This window comes from Eleutherodactylus coqui, chromosome 8, assembly GCF_035609145.1.
Source record: "Eleutherodactylus coqui strain aEleCoq1 chromosome 8, aEleCoq1.hap1, whole genome shotgun sequence".
Taxonomy (NCBI): domain Eukaryota; kingdom Metazoa; phylum Chordata; class Amphibia; order Anura; family Eleutherodactylidae; genus Eleutherodactylus; species Eleutherodactylus coqui.
In genome coordinates, this window is record NC_089844.1 from 103,224,320 (window position 1) to 103,245,749 (window position 21,430).

The 21,430-nt window shown below is 41.5% G+C and overlaps 1 protein-coding gene across 3 annotated transcripts in view; it reads left to right on the forward strand.

Moving 5' to 3' along the window:
- The window catches only part of RBFOX1 (RNA binding fox-1 homolog 1), a 744,520-nt gene extending 741,632 nt beyond the window's left edge, over positions 1–2,888 (forward strand). For 2 of the 3 annotated variants that reach the window (XM_066576151.1, XM_066576153.1), the window contains exon 12: positions 1,325–2,888. In XM_066576151.1, the coding sequence (XP_066432248.1) occupies positions 1,325–1,447 (123 nt within the window). In that variant the 3' untranslated portion in view covers positions 1,448–2,888. The remainder of the gene's footprint in view (positions 1–1,324) is intronic. The other variant, XM_066576152.1, reaches the window with a different exon arrangement.
- The last annotated feature ends 18,542 nt before the right edge of the window (positions 2,889–21,430 follow it).

The following is a 21,430-nucleotide window of genomic DNA, read 5'->3' on the forward strand; positions in this document are numbered from 1 at the left end:
ACTTTCAAAAGTTAATCTTTAAAGGGATTGTTTTATCAAAACCCCTTCTCCATAAACATTCACCTGATGATCACCTGATGATCAGCTGATTACTGCAGTTCTGTCTCCAGGAACAGGTGGTATCATCAAAGTGCTGCCCACAAAATATTACAGTTTATATGTAATATATGACCAGGCTGAGTGTCCCAAGCAGGACCAGTTTTTTTACTCTAACTCTCTGCTCTGGCCTATAGAGAAAAAAGGTGCTTCAAGTGGTGGACTCAGTCTAAGGATTCTTTCCACAGCCGGCCGATATATGCTACCATCTAGGGTGTAGAAGCTCATGAACAGACGCACAAATCTAATGTTTGTGTGCCCATTCACACAGCTTTGGTCCCGGTGCATATACATCGAGGTCACCATGCTGTCACCCCTTTCCCCTTCATCCCCCTTGCAGTCTCACCTTTGCTCTCCTCACCACTCATTCTTTGCAATAAGAAGGGGCGGGATAGGAGCAGAGATAAGTGCTGCCCCATCATGCTTCCTCCTGTTGCGGGCTAAAGACAAGGGGCGGGGAGGGGGTAGCACCTAGCTCCACCCCTGTCCCACCCCCTGTCCACAGCCAGCAATGGGAGGAGGCGGCATGGGGCAGTGCTTAGCTCCCCCTGCCCCCTTCCATTGCAAAGAACAAGCAGGGAGGAGAGCAGAGGGAGGGAGTGTAGCAGCCACGCTGCTGAACTCCCACCTCTGGCCGCTATCAGCGGCCGATGTTTTGCACCGAAAAGATAGTTCCAGGACTATCTTTTGGGCCCAACGTAAAAATGCCCGGCTGCGTGCTTTTACGTCTCAGGTATACGGCCATGTGATCTGATGCATTGGAATCCAACTCATCAGATCACAGAGTATATCAGCCAGCCATGAAAACAGTGGGCCGATATACGCGCGTGGGAAAGAAGCCTAAGGCATCCAGGAGCACAATAGGGTAACTTGCACACACTGAAATAATTAAATAAAGACAAAGAGGCAAAAACTTATAGCTTAAAAAAATGGCAAAAACACATATAAATCTGTGTAACATTGTATCCACAGTTCAGCCCATACATGCACCTTTACCATATATGTATAAACAGCTCTCTATAAAGATAACCATTATCCTGGATAACCTAAGATTATGATAGGTCCTGATATATGATCAGTTAGCTAGTAAAATAATCAATGCTTTTACTTTTTGATGGTAACTGATTTCTGGGAAGGTGGGTGGTGGTAAAATATTTTAAGTTATGACCTTGATTTTTTAAAAAGAAACAATCTTAAAAAACAAACCCATGAAATTGCTTTGTTTCAGAATGCTTTTGCACCCTTCACTGATGCCAAGACTAGGAGCCATGCTGATGATGTCGGTCTCGTTCTTTCTTCATTACAGGCTAGTATATACCGAGGGGGATACAGCCGTTTTGCTCCATACTAAATGACAAAACCATAAAACTCTTCCAGTGTGGGGGAAAAGAAGCTTTCCGAGGCCTGGGTATTGCAATACATGCAGTAGTGCATCATTTTAGCAACTCTAAATAACTAAATAAAACTCAAAGAGAGTAAAATTACATTTTTTATCTTATACCTCAGATATTTTGTTCTGTGTATTTTAATATTGTGGGTCTTTAATTTCTCAAGGTTCTGTAGTTGATTGTTGGCTGTAGATTTTTTGTGGTTGACCTAGAAAGCTACTACTGTAGATATGAATTAAAAAACTATTTTAGGGCCACAATCAAGAGTGCTATAATATGTAAATTAATTATATATGCTAAATATTAAGCTATTGGAATTATCACATTTTGTAAGCGTGTGACTATAGTAGTCATTTCTGCATTTACATATATTTCAGTTTATTTGGGAGGGCTAAAATGCTGATACATCTGAGCAAAAAGGTTGCCACTGCACCAAACTTCATTTAGTGACTGTCCTAAATTATTTATTAATTGTCCAGAGCCAAAGGTTGTGTTTAAATTTGTGAATTTGACTCTTTGTACATAAAATCTGATGAAATGCTATCCTAGCTTACCCTTTTTAAGCATTCCACCAGACAGTATTCAGCTATTAATAATAATCTTGGCATACAACAGTTTAAAAAAATCAAGAAAAGATAAAAATCACAGGAAAAAAAAACAAAAAAATAAGTGAAAATAAGAAAAAAAGGTAAAAAAAAATAATATATAAAAAAAAAACAAGCTGGTTAGTTCATCTACATTCTTTTTTATATTTCTTCCAGTATAATAAATTATTGATATCATTGCTGATTTTTATAATGTGGGAGGGGGAGTATTATTAAAAAGATGACAAAAGCACTGTTTCTATTTTTTTCTTTTTTTGAAAGTTGTAAAGGGAAAGTAATAAAAAGAAACTTAAATTGTTTGTACCAGTTAAAATGTACAAAATTTACATCTGTGCAGTGGAGTTGTTATGTTCTAAAAATATACGCAGCCTATTATGCTTTAGTTTTAGCCTATTAGAACAACTATTAGAGAAAATTATCATTTTTATGGAGTTACTTACTAAATATATCAAGATTTATATAAACATTTTACAAGTATTGCATTCATTACATAGAGATAATCACGGTATTTTCAACTGCTTGGTTGCTGCTTTTTTTTAAACATTATGCTGTGTAAACAATCTGCAATTTTTCAGTTGTACAAAACTCTATCTATGTAACTTATGTTTTATTGAAAAACATTTTGAATTACTGTATGCCAGTTAATTTATATGACTGACCCACAGTAACCACTCTTTATACTTAGTTTTAAGCTGACCTGTAAAAATCCAAATTTTCTAGAAAATATGGATTATGTGTCGTACACTTTAGTTTATTCTTCATGTTTACTAAACCATAATCCTTAATAACACATTTTTTTACAAACAATGTTTCATCTATTTGAATTCTATAAGTCTTGTAACTTTTTAATTAATTTATTTTTCTTTTATTTCAAGTAAGTGGTAGTTTACAGCTAAAATTGCTTAATTAAGGTGTACATTATATTTAAATAGGGAATCCTATTATAATAGACTATTTAATAATTTATAAAAATCTGTATACTTCAAACTGTTTTAAAATGCACCCAAAAGCTACCCAAAAACAAATCAAACCAAAAATGAAAAATAATTGAATAAGGAATTTGATCAAAGTGTGCACTATTAGGTGTGAGCCTGGAACAGCAAAAAAGTAGATAATAAAGTCTCATATTTAAAAAATGCACATACAAGAAAAAGTATAAAAATGTCCTTACTTATTAATTGTCAAAACTATCAAAAAAACAAAATCATTGAATGTTAAATGCATCTAATAATAAACCAACATATCAATAATACTTCAAACTTATGCAACATATTCCCTTTCATTATTGATGTGTTTGTATATTATATAATATATAAAATACTAATTAAAGCTATAACTGGAAATTATGAAAACAGAAACGAATCTTGCAGTCAACTTATAATATATTCTCTTGGATATATTTAATTAAATAATGTTTGTTGCTTACTTGGGGTCCCATTGACTTACTTAGTGTCTTATTGAGCTAATTTTCAGGAATTCTTAATGAAGTGCAAATTAATCTAAAGATGTAGTTCATCCCTGAAGTAGTCTACATTATGGAGCATGTAGACTTCTCTAGTGATGAATTCAAGTAATCATATCTCCTTTCACAGGGATGTGATTGTGGGGTTGGAAGACAGATCAGTTAGTTGTTAATAAGTAGACAAAGCTGCTAAATTATATATCCTGAGAAGCCTGCACAGGGGGTATCTCCTAATGAATATTCTGTGAGCAACTATTTTCATCAAGAAACACAGAATAAAGCATGGGGGCGGGGCATTACAAATTATTGGAGAAAAACAATTCTTACACAGTGACCTTTATTACATTTCTTTATTGAATTCATCTTAAAAATGGTCCAAAACATACTAAAAGAGCATTTTGACAATAGATGGTCTTTAGCTAAATAGGAGTGAAACACTTAGCAACAGGATATTCTTTTTCATGTACATAAAAATATGCAAATAGTAATTTTATAATGTTTTCTAAGCGTACTATATTAAAAAGATTCATAGCATACAATATAAATGGTTACTGGTTACAATATCATCAACATTGAGCACAGATAGTTCAAGCCTATTGTTCTGAGTGGTGAGAAATATGCAATGAAATTCATAATAATTCCATTTGTCAAGTTACTGAAAAATTGCAGTTTGTCTGTGCATACATGTAGATTCTCTTCCATGGTGTCCTGTTTATGAGCTAAAATGAGCTATGGTAATCTCATCAGGAGTTTTGTTTTTGTACTTGTAATAATAAATGCAATTAGCTGGGAGGGGAGGGGGGTCAAAATGTGGGTATATTGCCCATTCTTTCTATTTTTTGTTCATTGCAAATAATATCCTCATATGTACTGTGCCCGTCCACTGAGACGACCACTGTATTCAATGAATCACTGCTGTAAACCTACCAACTTGCTATAAAAACTGCTTTAAATACAAGTGTTTGTGACCAGATTTTCTCTTTGTCATCGTATGTGCATGCAAGTATGATCAGTTGAACATACATCAATAAAGATCCACAAAAGATGAAATGTTTTCAGTAGTGTTTCTAAGTATAGAGAGTATCTTTTATGTTTAGAAGTTAGAAAAAAAGTTGCAAATAGAAAAAAAGAAAACTTTCTGTATTGTGTGTTATTTTCAGTATAAAAGAAAAGGGATATTCCCTCCAGTATATTTAAAGTATATGCAAATCCAATATAAAATGTACTGTAACACTGGGGAAAAAGACAATATTTTTTTAGTAGATCGGCATCACCTCAAATCGACAATGGGGGTTTGCATCATTTTTTTAAGACACCTCATAGATACTGATTTTAAAATCAGATTTACTTAAAACTTTATGATGTGAATGAATGGCATTATAATTCTTGAAGAAAAAAGAAAAAAAGAAACAAAAAAAAAATCAAATCTGGAATGGAACGACATTTATCAGAAGGAAAAAGGTATCCATATTTCGCAAAAAATATCAAAAAGATTTTTCACTGGTTGCAATTTAATTAAAAATGTTTATCTGGGATAGCTATATTTGGATTTTTTTTATTTATGTTCTTTTCTTTTTTTAACAATATATATTTGGAATGTTTTCATGTATGTAAATAATTACTGATGCTATCAGCTATCAAATAAATTATAAAATACCATGTGTGGATTATAGTGACTTCAAAACAGATTATCAAAGAAATCTGCAAACCCAGAAAATGTGTATATCTGTCTTTAGAAATGAGTGTTTATATCACTACAGTGGTTTGTGAATAAAGAACAATGGTTTGTAATATTAAAAAATAAAAAAAATAAAAGCTTAGTCTCAAATGTATAAATAACACCCAGAGTGTGTCATTTGTGTGTTTTTAAAATACAACATGTCGCAATAGGAGATTAATTCATATTGGATTTGTGATATGGCTACTACTAACAGAACCAATGAATGGCAGAGCACTGCCTGTGATTGGCTGAGCTCTGTGACCAATCATATGCAGTGCTCATCTGTCATTCAATGAATGGCTGAGTGCTGCCTGTGATTGGCTAAGTGCTCAGCCAATCAGGCGCAGCCCTTTCAGCATGTGGGGATTTAAAATCCCCGCCTGCTGAAAGAGCTTCAGCGCAGTGCAGGGAGAACAAGCGGCTAGATGTGCCTGAGCCCCGGCAGCGACGGACAGGTTAGTATACATTTTTTTTATTTTTTACTACAGCTAGGGATGATTTTCAGGAAAGGTTTATTTTTAAAGCCTTTACCCGAAAATCACTGCAGGGGTTGACGGCAGGCCATTGCTTTCAATGGGGCCACTGGCAGCAGCTGCGACCCCATTGAAAGCAATGCTGCACGGAGCTTTCTTCACGCGTGTTTTGGATGCGCGGATTTGTGCACACCTACGCACGTGCAAATGCACGCTTGTATGAACGACTCCTGAGTTGAAGGAAAAGTTAAAGAGAAAACAGTTCATATGTTGGATCTGCTTGTTTTAGCTAAAAAAAAACCTTATCAAAAGTTATACAGTATGAGGCCTTGGTCACACTAGCGATTTTTTAGTGCATGCATAGATGCACAAAAGACATCGCACATCGTATTTGTAAAAAAAACGCATGACCAAAGCAAAAAGTCGCACAGAAATAGTGCGATCGGTATCGCCTGCTGTTTCTGTGACAGCTGCAGCAGGGGATTCCTTGGATGTGAAACCCCTGGATACTGTCACATCCAGGGGTTTCACTTTGTTGTCAATGGAGTTGACGGCAGCAGAGCTGGCCCCATTGAGAACATAAGGAGAAGAAGCGCTACTCTGCCAGAGATGTCACAGCTTTGGCAAAGGAGCGTGATGCTATCCCCTTGCTTTCAATGTGGCCGGTGCTGCTGCCACACCCATATAAAGCAATTTGATGAAGGCAACCCCCGCAGGGAGGATTTTCAGGGGGGGCTTAAAATATATGCCCTACCACAAAAATATAAGCAATGGGATAGCATTGCGCTCCTCTGCCACAGCTGTGACAGCTGTGGCAGGGAATTCCTTCATCGCCGTGAGGAGTCCCCCATCAATAAGCACTGTGACGGTACTGCCATAGTGTCCTGTGATGAGGGGGTCCCCGTGGAGATAAAAGAATTCCCTGCCAGAGCCGACAGCTGTGAAAGGGGATTCCTGCAGTGCGATGTGCGCTTACAAATGCTGTCCTATCTTTTACAGGTGCAATTTTTTTGCTCTTGTAAAAATCAGACATGTGACCGCTTTCATTGGAAAGCATTGGTTCTTATAGTCACGATTTTTTAGCGCGCCTATATATGCACTAGAAAATCGCTTGTCTGACCAAAGCCTGAATCTAGCATTAAATCCGTAAAATCCATACTTTAGGGTTTAATAATCTGGACATAATATGGTTTCACTATGTGTACAGTGACAATAGGGCTGCTATTGACATGAAGTAATAGAAAAACAGCTCCCCAGCTCTATTCTTTCAATTCACCACATATGGACCTCAATTTTGGTTGAGTTCAATAGACATCCAAAGCAATTTTTAGTCCAGCATTTAGATAAAAGAGTAATACAAACTTTATTCAATAAACAAGATCCACTTGAATGAGAGGAGGATGCTTTTCAAGAACTTTCTGCAGTCTAAATCATAGCACTTGTTCACTAAAGCTCACCATGAGGAAGCACCATCCAAAAAAGGAGTATGTTATTTATTGGCTAAGAACATCAATAGCAAATGACATATATGAATATTATGATCCTAACAATTAGGGATTAATGATAGAACATTATCTCTTTCCTTAAATTAAGGCTATCTGCAAATCTAGTAAATATAAATATCCTATTAGGGGGTAGCATCTTAAGCCACCTCTTGTTGCACATCTTTCACTGCTTCTGAATGAGTTAATGCTACCTTTATGGCGAGTAATAAAGTTTGGATCTTGAGGGAAATGGGACATCAGAAAATGACCTGTTGTACAAATGAAATTTTTATATTAAACATGCTTTAAAAAAATTGTTTCTTTTTTTTGCTACGTTAGGATACTTATGTCAGTATATAATAAAATTCCTAAATACCCCCAACTTTCACACTGACCACTTAGCCTAATAATCGTGTTATGTTTCATGTTCTACAGAGAAAACTCTATAGCAGTCATCTAATCATCACAAGTTGGAATACAATAAAAGGTAACACCTGCAGTACATAGTGATAACACAGGATCTATGGTTCACACCATTTACAATAGTGCTAGCCAAGAGTCACCTCTAACAATTGGCTATAGGTTTTATGGTAGATTGTATATGGTAAATTCACACATGGTGTTGTGAAAGGTGGAATCTGTGTCATGTAAATTTTCATGTGAACATGTGTATTACTGTGGATTTTACAATGTATTTTAATATTTCCATGGCTACTCTCATACAGCCATATTTTGGACAGTATTTTCCATCGATATTTGTAAGTCAAAACTCAGAGTTGGTCCAAAACACAGAAAAGGTTCAAATATTTCCATTATACTTTTCTCTGCCTATGTTTTACTTCTGATTTTGGCTTAAGGTACCTTCACACAGGACAACTGTTGAGTACATGAGCGCCAGACAGTTGTCCCAACAACTATCTCTCCTGTTCTTTCACAGAGAAGCGATAGGCATTCAGTGAATGGAGGTGGAGCACACTAGAGATCTTTTCCAGTCACCCACCTCCATTTATTGAAAACTAGCAGCCGTTCAAATGTGAATAACTGCCTGTTTACATGGGCCAATAGTTGCCTGGTTTTTAGGTGAGCTAAAAACCAAGCAAGTCCAGAAAGTGAGCGATTTCTTGCTCAGTGTCCTATCATTGGCCTTGTGTACATGGACCAACTATTGCTGGAAATTGCTGTTTCCAGTGATTGTGTTTCAATAATCTCCCCATGTAAAGGCAGCCTCATATAGGCATATACATTTTTGCATGGGCTAAAGCACAACACATTTGCGCGGAGAATAAGACGTCCCCCGCCTCAATTTAAATGGCTATTTAGCCTAATGAGTCGCAGGTGTGCTTTTTTTTTCCTAAGGAATTTAGCGCACACAGATTTTGTTCGTGCAAATACCTACACAAATACAGTTGTGTGAAGAAGCCCAAAATGAAAGGAGAAGAACACACATGTGTGACCTGGCCCTGTGTGTGCAAAAAGTATAGTAATATGCACAGACATGCATGCAAATGTACCTCATCCAACCTCATTCATGTTCAAATGCCCTGCACTGTGGCAGTTTTATTTGCACATACAGTTGTCTGAATTAAGGTTCCTTCAGACAAACATATGCACGATTTCACATGCTTCAGCACAACACATTTGTGCAGTGAACTAGGTTGATTTGCACGCGCGTCACACCCCTACCCTAATTTAAAAGGTTATTTAGCCTAATGAGCTGTTTTTTGCGTGCAAGTATGTCTATAGGAAGCCACCCTAAAGGGCAACTTCAAATCCCAGAGAGAAAGAAGAGTATGGGAACACTAATTTGTATAAATCTATGATACTTTGAACACAGGACAGAATCTATCGGAGGGATTTATGGCAGGCTGAAGCATCTAAACTCTCACTCTTATCTGTGGAGCAATTAAGGATTTACTCTCCAAGCTCATTATGTTTTGTGTTCTTTGGAATAACAATTATGCTGTTTATATACTGGGTTCATTTGGCATTTTAGCAAATTTTGCTTGAAGAAGAAACTTAAGTGGCCTCGAAAACTTGCTGTAATATTGTTTGTTTTTGGTAGCCTTATAAAATATAACATCTACAATATTAATTTTGTTTTTTTACCACTGGTATCTGATATTAACTATGAGTCACACCTGCATTTATTTACTTATTTCCATGTTAGAAGTTGGTAGTATGAATACGCAAGACACAAAATTATATCAGGAAAAAGAAACCATGCAAAGCGTCTGTGAAAATATTCAACTCCCCAATTTTTTCAACTGTATTTAGGGTACATTCATATAAGAATGGTGAAATACAGAGTTGCACCATTAACACCATGCCATGTGTAATTGCACTTTGCTGTCTGTCACACCCTTAGCACCCAGCCAGAATGTACCCCTGAATTCTCACCTTCAGCATGTATTATCTATTTCCAGATAAACACATAACAGTTTGCCAATGGTACTCTATACAGCAGACGGAAATTTATATTAAATTTCTGCAGTTCTCACCCATCTGGAGATCTTGAGGGGGATGTGTAAGATTAGAAAACCACAGCTGCTTTCTTCAAAAAAACTGTGCCACTATTGGCCATGGACTTACTTTAGCATTACAGCTCAGCTCTATATGCTTAAATGAAAATGAGCTGTAATACTAGAAACAGCCTGTAAAAAGAGTGGGAGGAGAGAGGTAAGGTGCTGCCAGACAGCTCTGAATGTCACCTACTGTATTTTTAGGGGGAACAAAAGGATTGAGCATTGAAATGAAACATGCCAATCCTTTCCTATACACATGTAATAGTTGTCCAGTTCTGCCAACAACCACCAGTCCAGACAACTTATTAACATTGAAATGTTTTAAACCACACGTCGTCAAGAGCAAATGGTTTATTTTGTGAATAGAAAGGGCAGTGGATTGAAGACATGATATGTTCCGTAATTTCAAGAGTTTTTAGTCGGTTAAATTAGCGGACAGCCCAATCTTCAGATATCAATTGGTCTAAATCTAAATGAAGTTTAAAAATATTCAATACTGAAGTACATGATTAGTAGAAGGCTATATTTTTTTCTAAAGCCAATATGTCATCAAATCAGCTTTAAATATGTAAGGGCAGTACAATGCATGCACAAGTCCACTCTTTTATTTGTCACAAATTATGGAAATTTCAGCATGCCACATAAAAGAGGTAAGAAGTAGCTCAAATGAAAGAGTTGTAAGAAAAGATGAGGTGCTAAAGAATAAGTATAGAATAAAAAATCAGGTAGTTGATCCAAAAACGAGAATAATATTTTTTTAACAAATGAATGAATTTAATCTTTTGGCATCAACAGTGAAATGTACAAAGGTAGGAGTAGCCATCATGAAGGGCAAGATTATGAGGAGCATTTCAGTTGAGTAGGAAGCAGAAGAAAAGAGTCAATAAAGTAGCACTATAAATTGTACATCATCCATTGGCCCCTTGGATTTCAATGAGCTTTGCAGTACAATATATTAATTTACATTATAAAATCTGTCAATTACAGAGTCATAATCAGTAAATTGAGAGAAGGAAACTATGTATCGTATGAGAAGAATGAGAGAGATCTAGGCTCTGGCACAACCTGTTGGTAGATGTACAATGTAAAAGGACTAGTCAATAAAATCAGTGTTTTTGAAGTACACTTTATTAGAACCAGCAAGTAAAATGTCTTTGGATATGCAGATCACCTCACCAGACAGCTGGATTATTTATTATTGTGCAGATAATACAAACTCCTCAAGGTCCAGTTAGCGGTTTCACACAAAGTAACCCTGAGGGCTTAGTCACACGGGCGCATCCCGGCGCCGCTGCGCCTGTCTTCCTGCAGGATAAGATGACCGCACTGCCGGTGCGGAGAAAGAACACATGACCAGCTCCATTGCCGCTCATGTGTTCTTTCTTCCGGCGCTGCGGAGAGACGTCCGTACCTGCAGTGCGTCCGTCTTCTTCATGCAGGAAGACGGGCGCACGTGACTAAGCCCTGAGTGTGTTTACACCAATGCTCATTTTGTCACATTAACTGGACCATGAGGCCTTAGTCACACTGGCGTTTTTTTGCGCGATTTGCGGATCGCATGACGGATGCGCATCCGCAAAACCCATGACCGGGGCCAAAAAATCGCCCGAAAAATCTGCTCCTAGCCGCGTTTCATTAGAAACGGGCCGGAGCTGTCCAGTGCATTGAATTCAACGGAGCCGGCAATACAGCCGGCTCCATTGAAAGCAATGCGCTGCGGGCGATCGCGGGATGAATTGTCGGGAAGGGCTTAAATATATAAGCCCTTCCCTGCAATTCATCCAGAAATGTGTAAAATTCATGAATTTGAATTCATGAATGGGTGTGAGTGAGAGCTGCCTCTGATTGGCTCAGCGCTGAGCCAATCAGGGGCAGCTCTGACTCACACCCACTGCAGGCCGGCCGCGCTGAACTCCGTCTGCCGGGAGCAGGTGAGTATGTATATATTTTTTATTTTAACACATTTTGGAATGAATTGCAGGGAAGGGCTTATATATTTAAGCCCTTCCTGACAATTCATCCAGCGCTGTCTGGCAGCCCATTGCTTTCAATGGAGCCGGCTGTATTGCCGGATCCAGTGAATTCAATGGGCAAACATCGTTCTTCTCTGCCACAGCTGTTACAGCTGTGGCAGAGAAGAATGATTTGTCTTCTATATGTTCTCAATGGGGTCGGCGCTGCTGCCGCCGGCCCCATTGAGCGCATATAGAGAAGAGAACAGGAATCGCAGATAGGTGCGATCTGCAATTTCTGTTCTATAATTTATCGGACAAGCGCATAAAAAGCGCTCATGTGTCCGATACCATTGCAAAGCAATGGTTTTAAAAAAATCGCCGGACGCATGCGCATGCGCAAATCGCGCGAAAAAACGCCCGTCTGATTGAGGCCTGAGGAGTTTGTATTATCTGCACAATAATAACTATTGTAGTTCTGATGAAGGGATCTGTACACCCTGAAATGTGTTACATGTTTGTTCTATTAAAGAGCACTTCTAAAACACAGATTTCATTGACTCTAGTCCATTTACATTGTATGTCTATCAACCGGTTGTACCAAAGTCTAGATCTCTTTTATCCTTCTCCATCCCATACAATAAATAGTTGCCTTCATGCCTCACTGTAATTGGTAGCACAAATTTTATAATATAAATTAATATATATTGTACAATTTTTCTTAATATGTTGGAGTTGTTTGACAAGCTGCTGTGGCCAATAAATATCCACTTATGAAGAATTAACTGGTCAGTGTCTGTTTTGACTGAAAAAAACATGAAAAATTGCATTAAGCAACCTTAAACTACTTTAAACTGCTTAAGGGGTTTGTTTGACATCAACAAAAAGCTAAAAGCTAAGATAATTGTAAGAAACACCATAAAATAATAAAAGAAACAGTACTTAGCTATCAGATAGCCTGACTTTTTTTAGGACAGTGGCTCTGGTGTCCTCCTTTATTGTATGTTTTTTTTACTGTACTGCAGGACTGGTGTAACTTCAAACACACGTGACCATAGCAGCCTATCATTGGCAGAGCTAAAACAGCATGGGATTTAATATGCAAATGTTGATTCTTATTATTTCATGGCATTTCCTGCCAGTGCTTCATTTTTTGCTGATCCTGGACATTTTTAGTTTATTTCTGAACAGATCAGTAAGGCCCTGCTCAGAAAAGTGCAGTTTGGGTGCCTTTTTTTAACCGCTAGGATTTAGAATGGAGAGGGAGTTTAATCATTTTGTTTGTATTTGTCCTCCCTCTCTACTGCAGCTTTTTTGTTTATTTAAAAAAAGAATACCTAAGAAACCTAATAAAAACACTCAACAGAATACATTATTCTTCACACACATGTGCATTCCTTACTAATGATGAATCAATGGTTTAATAGAAGATGAAAAGCACAAGTCTTTCTAGTTAGGTTAGGTTTTTTTCACCCTGTAAAGCCACAATTTTTAGTTGGTTACCTACATTGTTATTGCCCTATGGTTGCTAAAACTACTGGCTGCTTTGTTCATTGTTCAGCTTATCTAGGGATGTAAAGGACTACATTGATGTGCAGGAAATTATGCTTCTATTTGACTAGATCCTTTGCTGCTAAAAAGATACTTTTCAGAAGCAGCCTTTACTTTACTGTTCATCACCCATTGGAATTTCAAACCATATTTCCTGGTCAGATTGTATAAGCATCACAGAACTCTCGGTGATTACCCCATGTAGCACAACTGCAAAGCTCAGAACATGTTTTTAGAGTGTGAACACTGGAAGATCTGGATGAGGCCTCCTGGTTTTCAGTGGGACAGGTAGCTGCATAAACAACATTATCTGACTTTTTTGGAATAGGCACTCAAATTGATGAAACAAAAGATGTTGGCTGCAGACTGGTGCCACAGCAAGAAAATATTAAGTAGCAAAAAAGTAGAATCATGGAGTGCTGAGGCAGGAAACCCGAGACCAGGCAATAAAAAGAAAATCCATTGATTGAAATGTGTTTTGGTATCACAATGGCATCTTCCTTGGGTCTTTGACAATAGACAATGGACAAGCAACATTTAAAAAGCCACTCTAGATGTGGTGGATGATCTCACCAGCTCATATGATCATTCACAGCTGGCCAATTGACATAACACAAACAACAAAAGCAAGCAAGTTCATACAAAGAAATACATCAATTAGTATATTAGAGTAAGCAAGAAACAAAACAAGAAAATGAACAATTTGTTAAAAGGTTTAAAAAGCTATATGCCTATGCAAATTATATTATAATATGAAGTCTCAGTGGATGCACAGTGCAAGGTCTTTGCAAACAGTAGTCCACTTCCATATCTTTTTCTGCAAATAGAACAGAAGAATAAAGTTTTTAGATTACTCATAGTTCATAGCACTGCATAACATCTTACTAGTTAAAAATATATATATATAGGATACACATGTACACATATATCTAAAAATTAATCAATGAACCAAAACCAAAGGTTACTCAACTCAAGGATGAAACCATATCAGAATAACTCATAGCTTTAAATTAAATCACCAACAGATGACAGTACTGGTTCAAACACACTGATGGTTTTCTTCCAGACAAAGCAATTTATGAGCAAAATTTACCAGTTAAGAGACAGGCAACTTGAGTTGAGCCACTTTATAGATTTACACCTGACTAAGTGAGTGGTTAAATTCCCATCTTACCTGACGGATTCTACCCAGCTGATTTGGAAGCTAAAAAACATGGACCATGACTGGTTAAAGGTTAGTTGCCTTACGGCTCATGTAACAGGTCTATACTCTAATATTCCACATGGCCGGTAAGTCTCACTTCAATAATTGGAAAAATATTCAAGGGGTTTCTGAGTGATGCCATCCTGGAATACCTCAAAGAAAACAATGGTATAAATCCTCATTAGCACAGGTTCATGAGAGGATGATCAAGTCAAACAAACGTGATCAGCTTCTACAACGAAGTAAGTGCTAGGCTGGAGATGGGAGAGCCTATTGTTCTTGCATATCTGGATTTTTCTAAAGCATTCGACACCATAATAGGTTAGTATATAAAATGAAACAGCTCAGTCTAGGAAAAAATGTGTGTAGCTCGGTAAAGAACTGGCTCGGAGATAGAAAGCAGAGGTGGTAATAAATAGTTTGATTGGGCCACCGTTGCTAGTGGGCTGCACCGGGTTCAGTATTGGGCCCCATTCTGTTCAATATATTTATAAATGACCTGATAGATGGACTATATATTAAAATATCGATATTTGCAGACAATACAAAATTCTACAAGATAATTAATACAATGGAGGGCAATGTATGACTGCAAATGGACTTAGATAAACTGAGGGCTTGGGTAGAAAAATTGCAAATGAAGTTCAACATTGATAAATGTAAGGTTATTCACATGGGCAGGAGAAATGGATGTCACCAATATATACTAAATGGGGTACTGCTAGGGAAATGTAATCTGGAAAAAGACCTGGGGGTACTAGTTGAATGTAGACTTAACTGGTGGCGTCACAGAAGGGGAAATCAAGAATTAAAAACAATCACAGAAAATGGCCGTTACTTACTGACTGAGGAGTGCATATGGATGCATCCTCCTCTCACCATGCAGGTAGCTGACTACCAGATGTTATGGGCTCCTCCATTTGGTAGTCAGCTACCTGCATGGTGAGAGGAGGATGCATGCATATTAGAGATGAGCGAGCACCAAAATGCTCGGGTGCTCATTACTTCCGGCGATGCTCTAGGGTTCGTTTCGAGTAACGAACCCCATTGAAGTCAATGGGCGACCCGAGCATTTTTGTATGGGACCTATGCTCCGCTAAGGTTTTCATTTGTGAAAATCTGGGAAATTCAAGAAAGTGATGGGAACGACACAGAAACGGATAGGGCAGGCGAGGGGCTACATGTTGGGCTGCATCTCAAGTTCCCAGGTCCCACTATTAAACCACAATAGCGGCAAGAATGGGCCCCCCCCAACAATTTTTACTTCTAAAAAAACCCTCATTAGCAAGGCATACCTTAGCTAAGCACCACACTACCTCCAACAAAGCACAATCACTGCCTGCATGACACTCCGCTGCCACTTCTCGTGGGTAACATGCTGCCCAACCGCCCATTTCAGAAATAGTAGCAGTCAAGACAGGCCCCGGTAACAATTCCGAAGCAGCAGTATAGGGGGAACACAGTATTAGTTCCATTTCAGTAGTAGTAGCAGTCTATACAGGCCCCAGTAACATATTACTAGCAGCAGTATAGGGGGAGCACAGTATTTGTTCCATTTCAGTAGTAGTAGCAGTCAAGACAGGCCACAGTAACATTCCCATTGCAGCAGTTTAGGGAGATAACAGTCTTTCACATTTCAGTAGTTGCAGTATAGACAAGGCCCCAGTTACATTTATGTAGCAAAAGTGTAGGCCAACCCCACACACCTTGCTGTACCATGAGTGCAGGCGAAGCCCATGAAAATTACTAGGATTACACTATAGGCGAGGGCCCAAAAAAATTGGTGTACCAACAGTACTAATGTACCTCAGAAAAATTGCCCATGCCCAACCAAGAGGGTAGGTGAAACCCATTAATCGCTTTGGTTACTGTGGCTTAATTTGTAACTAGGCCTGGAGGCAGCCCAGTTAAAATAAAAATTGGTTCAGGTGCAAGTTTCAACGCTTTAATGAGAATTGAAACGTATAAACATTGTTTACAAAAGTAATATGACTGAGCCTTGTGGGCCAAAGAAAAATTGCCCATTCAGTGTGATTACGTGAGGTTTCAGGAGGGGGAGCAGGAGGATAAATATAATACACAGATTGATGAAGCTAAAAGGTCCCCGTTTTTTATGGTGATAGAGAACGATGCTTCCATCTGCGGGTGCAGCCTACGTATTGTTTAGGTACCGCTGCTGTCCGCTGGTGGAGAAGAGAAGTCTGGGGAAATCCACGCTTATCCGTGATGATTCCCCCAGCCGCACTAAACACCCTCTCTGACAAGACGCTAGCCGCAGGGGAAGCAAGCACCTCCAGGGCATACAGCGAGAGTTCAGGCCACGTGTCCAACTTCGACACCCAGTAGTTGTACGGAGCAGAGACGTCATGGAGGACGGTCATGCGATCGGCTACTTACTCCCTCACCATCCTTTTACAGTGCTCCCGCTGACTCAGCCTTGACTGTGGAGCGGTGACACAGTTTTGCTGGGGAGCCATAAAGCTGGCAAAGGCCTTGGAGAGTGTTCCCCTGCCTGCGCTGTACATGCTGCTTGATCTCGCCTCCCCTGCTACCTGGCCCTCGGAACTGCGCCTTCTGCCACTAGCACTGTCAGATGGGAATTTTACCATCAGTTTGTCCACCAGGGTCCTGTGGTATAGCATCACTCTCGAACCCCTTTCCTCTTTGGGTATGAGAGTGGAAAGGTGCTCCTTATACCGTGGGTCGAGCAGTGTGTACACCCAGTAATCCGTAGTGGCCAGAATGCGTGTAACGCGAGGGTCACGAGAAAGGCATCCTAACATGAAGTCAGCCATGTGTGCCAGGGTAGCTGTATGCAACACATGGCTGTCCTCACTAAGAAGATCACTTTCAGGATCCTCCTCCTCCTCAGGCCATACACGCTGAAAGGATGACAGGCAAGCAGCATGGGTACCCTCAGCAGTGGGCCCGGCTGTCTCTTCCCCCTGCTCCTCCTCAGGCTCCTCCCCCTCCCCCTCCTCTTCCTCCTCCTCAACGCGCTGAGATATAGACATGAGGGTGCTCTGACTATCCAGCGACATACTGTCTTCCCCCGCCTCCGTTTCTGAGCGCAAAGCATCTGCCTTTATGCTTTGCAGGGAACTTCTCAAGAGGCATAGCAGAGGAATGGTGACGCTAATGATTGCAGCATCGCCGCTCACCATCTGGGTAGACTCCTCAAAGTTTCCAAGGACCTGGCAGATGTCTGCCAACCAGGCCCACTCTTCTGTAAAGAATTGAGGAGGCTGACTCCCACTACACCACCCATGTTGGAGTTGGTATTCCACTATAGCTCTATGCTGCTTATAGAGCCTGGCCAACATGTGGAGCGTAGAGTTCCACCATGTGGGCACGTCGCACAGCAGTCGGTGCACTGGCAGATTAAACCGATGTTGCAGGGTCCGCAGGGTGGCAGCGTCCGTGTTGTACTTGCAGAAATGTGCGCTGACCCGGCGCACCTTTCCGAGCAGGTCTAACAAGTGTGGGTAGCTTTTCAGAAACCGCTGAACCACCAAATTAAAGACGTGGGCCAGGCATGGCACGTGCCTGAGGCTGCCGAGCTGCAGAGCCGCCACCAGGTTACGGCCGTTGTCACACACGACCATGCCCGGTTGGAGGCTCAGCGGCGAAAGCCAGCGGTCGGTCTGTTCTGTCAGACCCTGCAGCAGTTCGTGGGCCGTGTGCCTCTTCTCTCCTAAGCGGAGTAGTTTCAGCACGGCCTGCTGGCGCTTGCCCACCACTGTGCTGCCGCGCCGCGCGACACCGACTGCTGGCGACGTGCTGCTGCTGACACATTTTGATTGTGAGACAGAGGTTGCGTAGGAGGAGGAGGAGGAGTGTGCTTTAGTGGAGGAAGCATACACCGCCGCAGATACCAGCACCGAGTTGGGGCCCACAATTCTGGGGGTGGGTAGGACGTGAGCGGTCCCAGGCTCTGACTCAGTCCTAGTCTCCACTAAATTCACCCAATGTGCCGTCAGGGGGATATAGTGGCCCTGCCCGCCTGTGCTTGTCCACGTGTCCGTTGTTAAGTGGACCTTGCCAGTAACCACGTTGGTGAGGGCGCATACAATGTTGTGGGAGATGTAGTCATGCAGGGCTGGGACGGCACATCGGGAAAAGTAGTGGCGACTGGGAACCGAGTAGCGCGGGGCCGCCGCCACCATCATGTTTTTGAAAGCCTCCATTTCCAGAAGCCTATATGGCAGCATCTCCAGGAAGATCAATTTGGCTATGTGCACGTTTAACGCTTGAGCATGCGGGTGCGTGGCGGCGTACTTGCGCTTGCGCTCAAACAGTTGCGTTAGCGACGGCTGGACGCTGCGCTGAGAGACATTGCTGGACGGGGCCGAGGACAGCGGTGATAAGGGTGTGGGTGCAGGCCGGGAGACGGTCGTGCCTGTGTCCTGAGAGGGGGGTTGGATCTCAGTGGCAGGTTGGGGCACAGGGGGAGAGGCAGTGGTGCAAACCGGAGGCGGTGAACGGCCTTCGTCCCACCTTGTGGGGTGCTTGGCCATCATATGCCTGCACATGCTGGTGGTGGTGAGGCTGGTGGTGGTGGCTCCCCGGCTGATCTTGGCGCGAAAAACCTTGCACACCACAGTTCGTCGGTCGTCTGCACTCTCAGTGAAAATCTGCCAGACCTTTGAGCACCTCGGCCTCTGCAGGGTGGCATGGCGCGAGGGGGCGCTTTGGGAAACAGTTGGTGGATTATTCGGTCTGGCCCTGCCTCTACCCTTGGCCACCGCACTGCCTCTTCCAACCTGCCCTGCTGCTGCACTTGACTCCCCCTCTTAAGACCTGTCCTCAGTAGGCTTAGCAAACCAGGTGGGGTCAGTCACCTCATCGTCCAGCTGCTCTTCCTCCGAATCCTCTGTGCGCTCCTCCCTCGGACTTACTGCCCTTACTACTACCTCACTGATAGACAACTGTGTCCCATCGTCATCGTCCTCCTCACCCACTGAAAGCTCTTGAGACAGTTGCCGGAAGTCCCCAGTCTCATCCCCCGGACCCCGGGAACTTTCCAAAGGTTGGGCATCGGTCACAACAAACTCCTCCGGTGGGAGAGGAACCATTGCGGCCCAATCTCGGCAGGGGCCCAAGAACAGTTCCTGGGAGTCATTCTGCTCCTCAGAATGTGTCATTTTCATGGAGTGAGGAGGCTGGGAGGAAGGAGGAGCAGCAGCCAGAGGATTCAGAGTTGCAGCTGTGGACGGCGTAGAAGACTGGGTGGTCGATAGATTGCTGGATGCACTTTCTGCCATCCACGACAGGACCTGCTCACACTGCTCAGTTTCTAATAGAGATCTACCGCGTGGACCCATTAATTGTGAGATGAATCTGGGGTCACCAGAAACTTGCCTCTCTCCTAATCCCGCAGCAGTCGGCTGCAATACACCTGGACCAGGAGCTCGGCCTGTGCCCACACCCTGACTTGGGCCTCCGCGTCCTCGCCCGCATCCACGTCCTCTAGGCCTACCCCTACCCCTCAGCATGGTATATTACGAGTAGAGCAGAAACAGAACGCTTTAATTAAATGTGCCGCTTATTGGCCTGTGGTTGGAGGCTGACTTCGCTTACGGAACGCACAGCAGAGCCAGGAAACAATTATGCGCAAGCCTGTAGTCAGACCTAGATGCGTATGACTGAGCTGCTGGAATTCACAGGGCAGAACCAGTCAAGTGGCCAAAGGCCAGTGGTAGGCCTTAAGTATTTTGCTTCAATTTTTTAAAATGGTGAGGTGAAAAAACAGACAGACACCGTATGCAGCGTATATATGTATACTCTTTCCCTCTGGCGGGATGACGGCGATCATGTAACGGACACAGCAGAGCCAGGAAACAATTATGCGCAAGGCTGGGTATTAATGTGCAACTACTACCCCCAGCACACACGCAGTAAACTGAAGACGGTCACAGGCAGGCCAAATATAGTATTTTCTTTACAATTTTTGGGAAAAAGCCCACTGCCTGTGATATAGCCTGTATATGGATTTCCCTTTTGGAGGATGACTGTGGTTATTGAAAGCACAGTGCAGCCAGAAAAAATTATGCGCAAGGCTGGGTATTAATGAGCGACTACTACCCCCAGCACACACGCAGTAAACTGAAGACGGTCACAGGCAAGCCAAATATAGTATTTTTTTACAATTTTTGGGAAAAGCTCACTGCCTGTATATGGATTTCCCTGTTGGAGGATGACTGCGGTTATTGGAAGCACAGTGCAACCAGAAAAAATTATGCGCAAGGCTGGGTATTAATGAGCGACTACTACCCCCAGCACACACGCAGTAAACTGAAGACGGTCACAGGCAGGCCAAATATAGTATTTTTCTCTAATTTGTGGGAAAAAGCCCACTGCCTATATAGCCTGTATATGGATTTCCCTGTTGGAGGATGACTGTGGTTATTGAAAGCACAGTGCTGCCTGAAAAATTATGCGCAAGGCTGGGTATTAATGAGCGACTACTACCCCCAGCACACACGCAGTAAACTGAAGACGGTCACAGGCAAGCCAGATATAGTATTTTTTTTAAACTTTTGGGAAAAAGCCCACTGCCTGTATATGGATTTCCCTGTTGGAGGATAACTGTGGTTATTGAAAGCACAGTGCAGCCTGAAAAAATTATGCGCAAGGCTGGGTATTAATCAGCGACTACTACCCCCAGCACACATGCAGTAAACTGAAGACGGTCACAGGCAGGCCAAATATAGTATTTTTTTTACAATTTTTGGGAAAAAGCCCACTGCCTGTGATATAGCCTGTATATGGATTTCCCTGTTGGAGGATGACTGTGGTTATTGAAAGCACAGTGCAGCCTGAAAAAATTATGCGCAAGGCTGGGTATTAATGAGTAGAGATGAGCGAACGTACTCATCCGAGCTTGATACTCGTTCGAGTATTAGGGCGCCCACCCACTGGCGTTTGCGTTTTCCGCGGGAAAAAAACGTTTTCGCGGCGTTTTCGCGGCTTT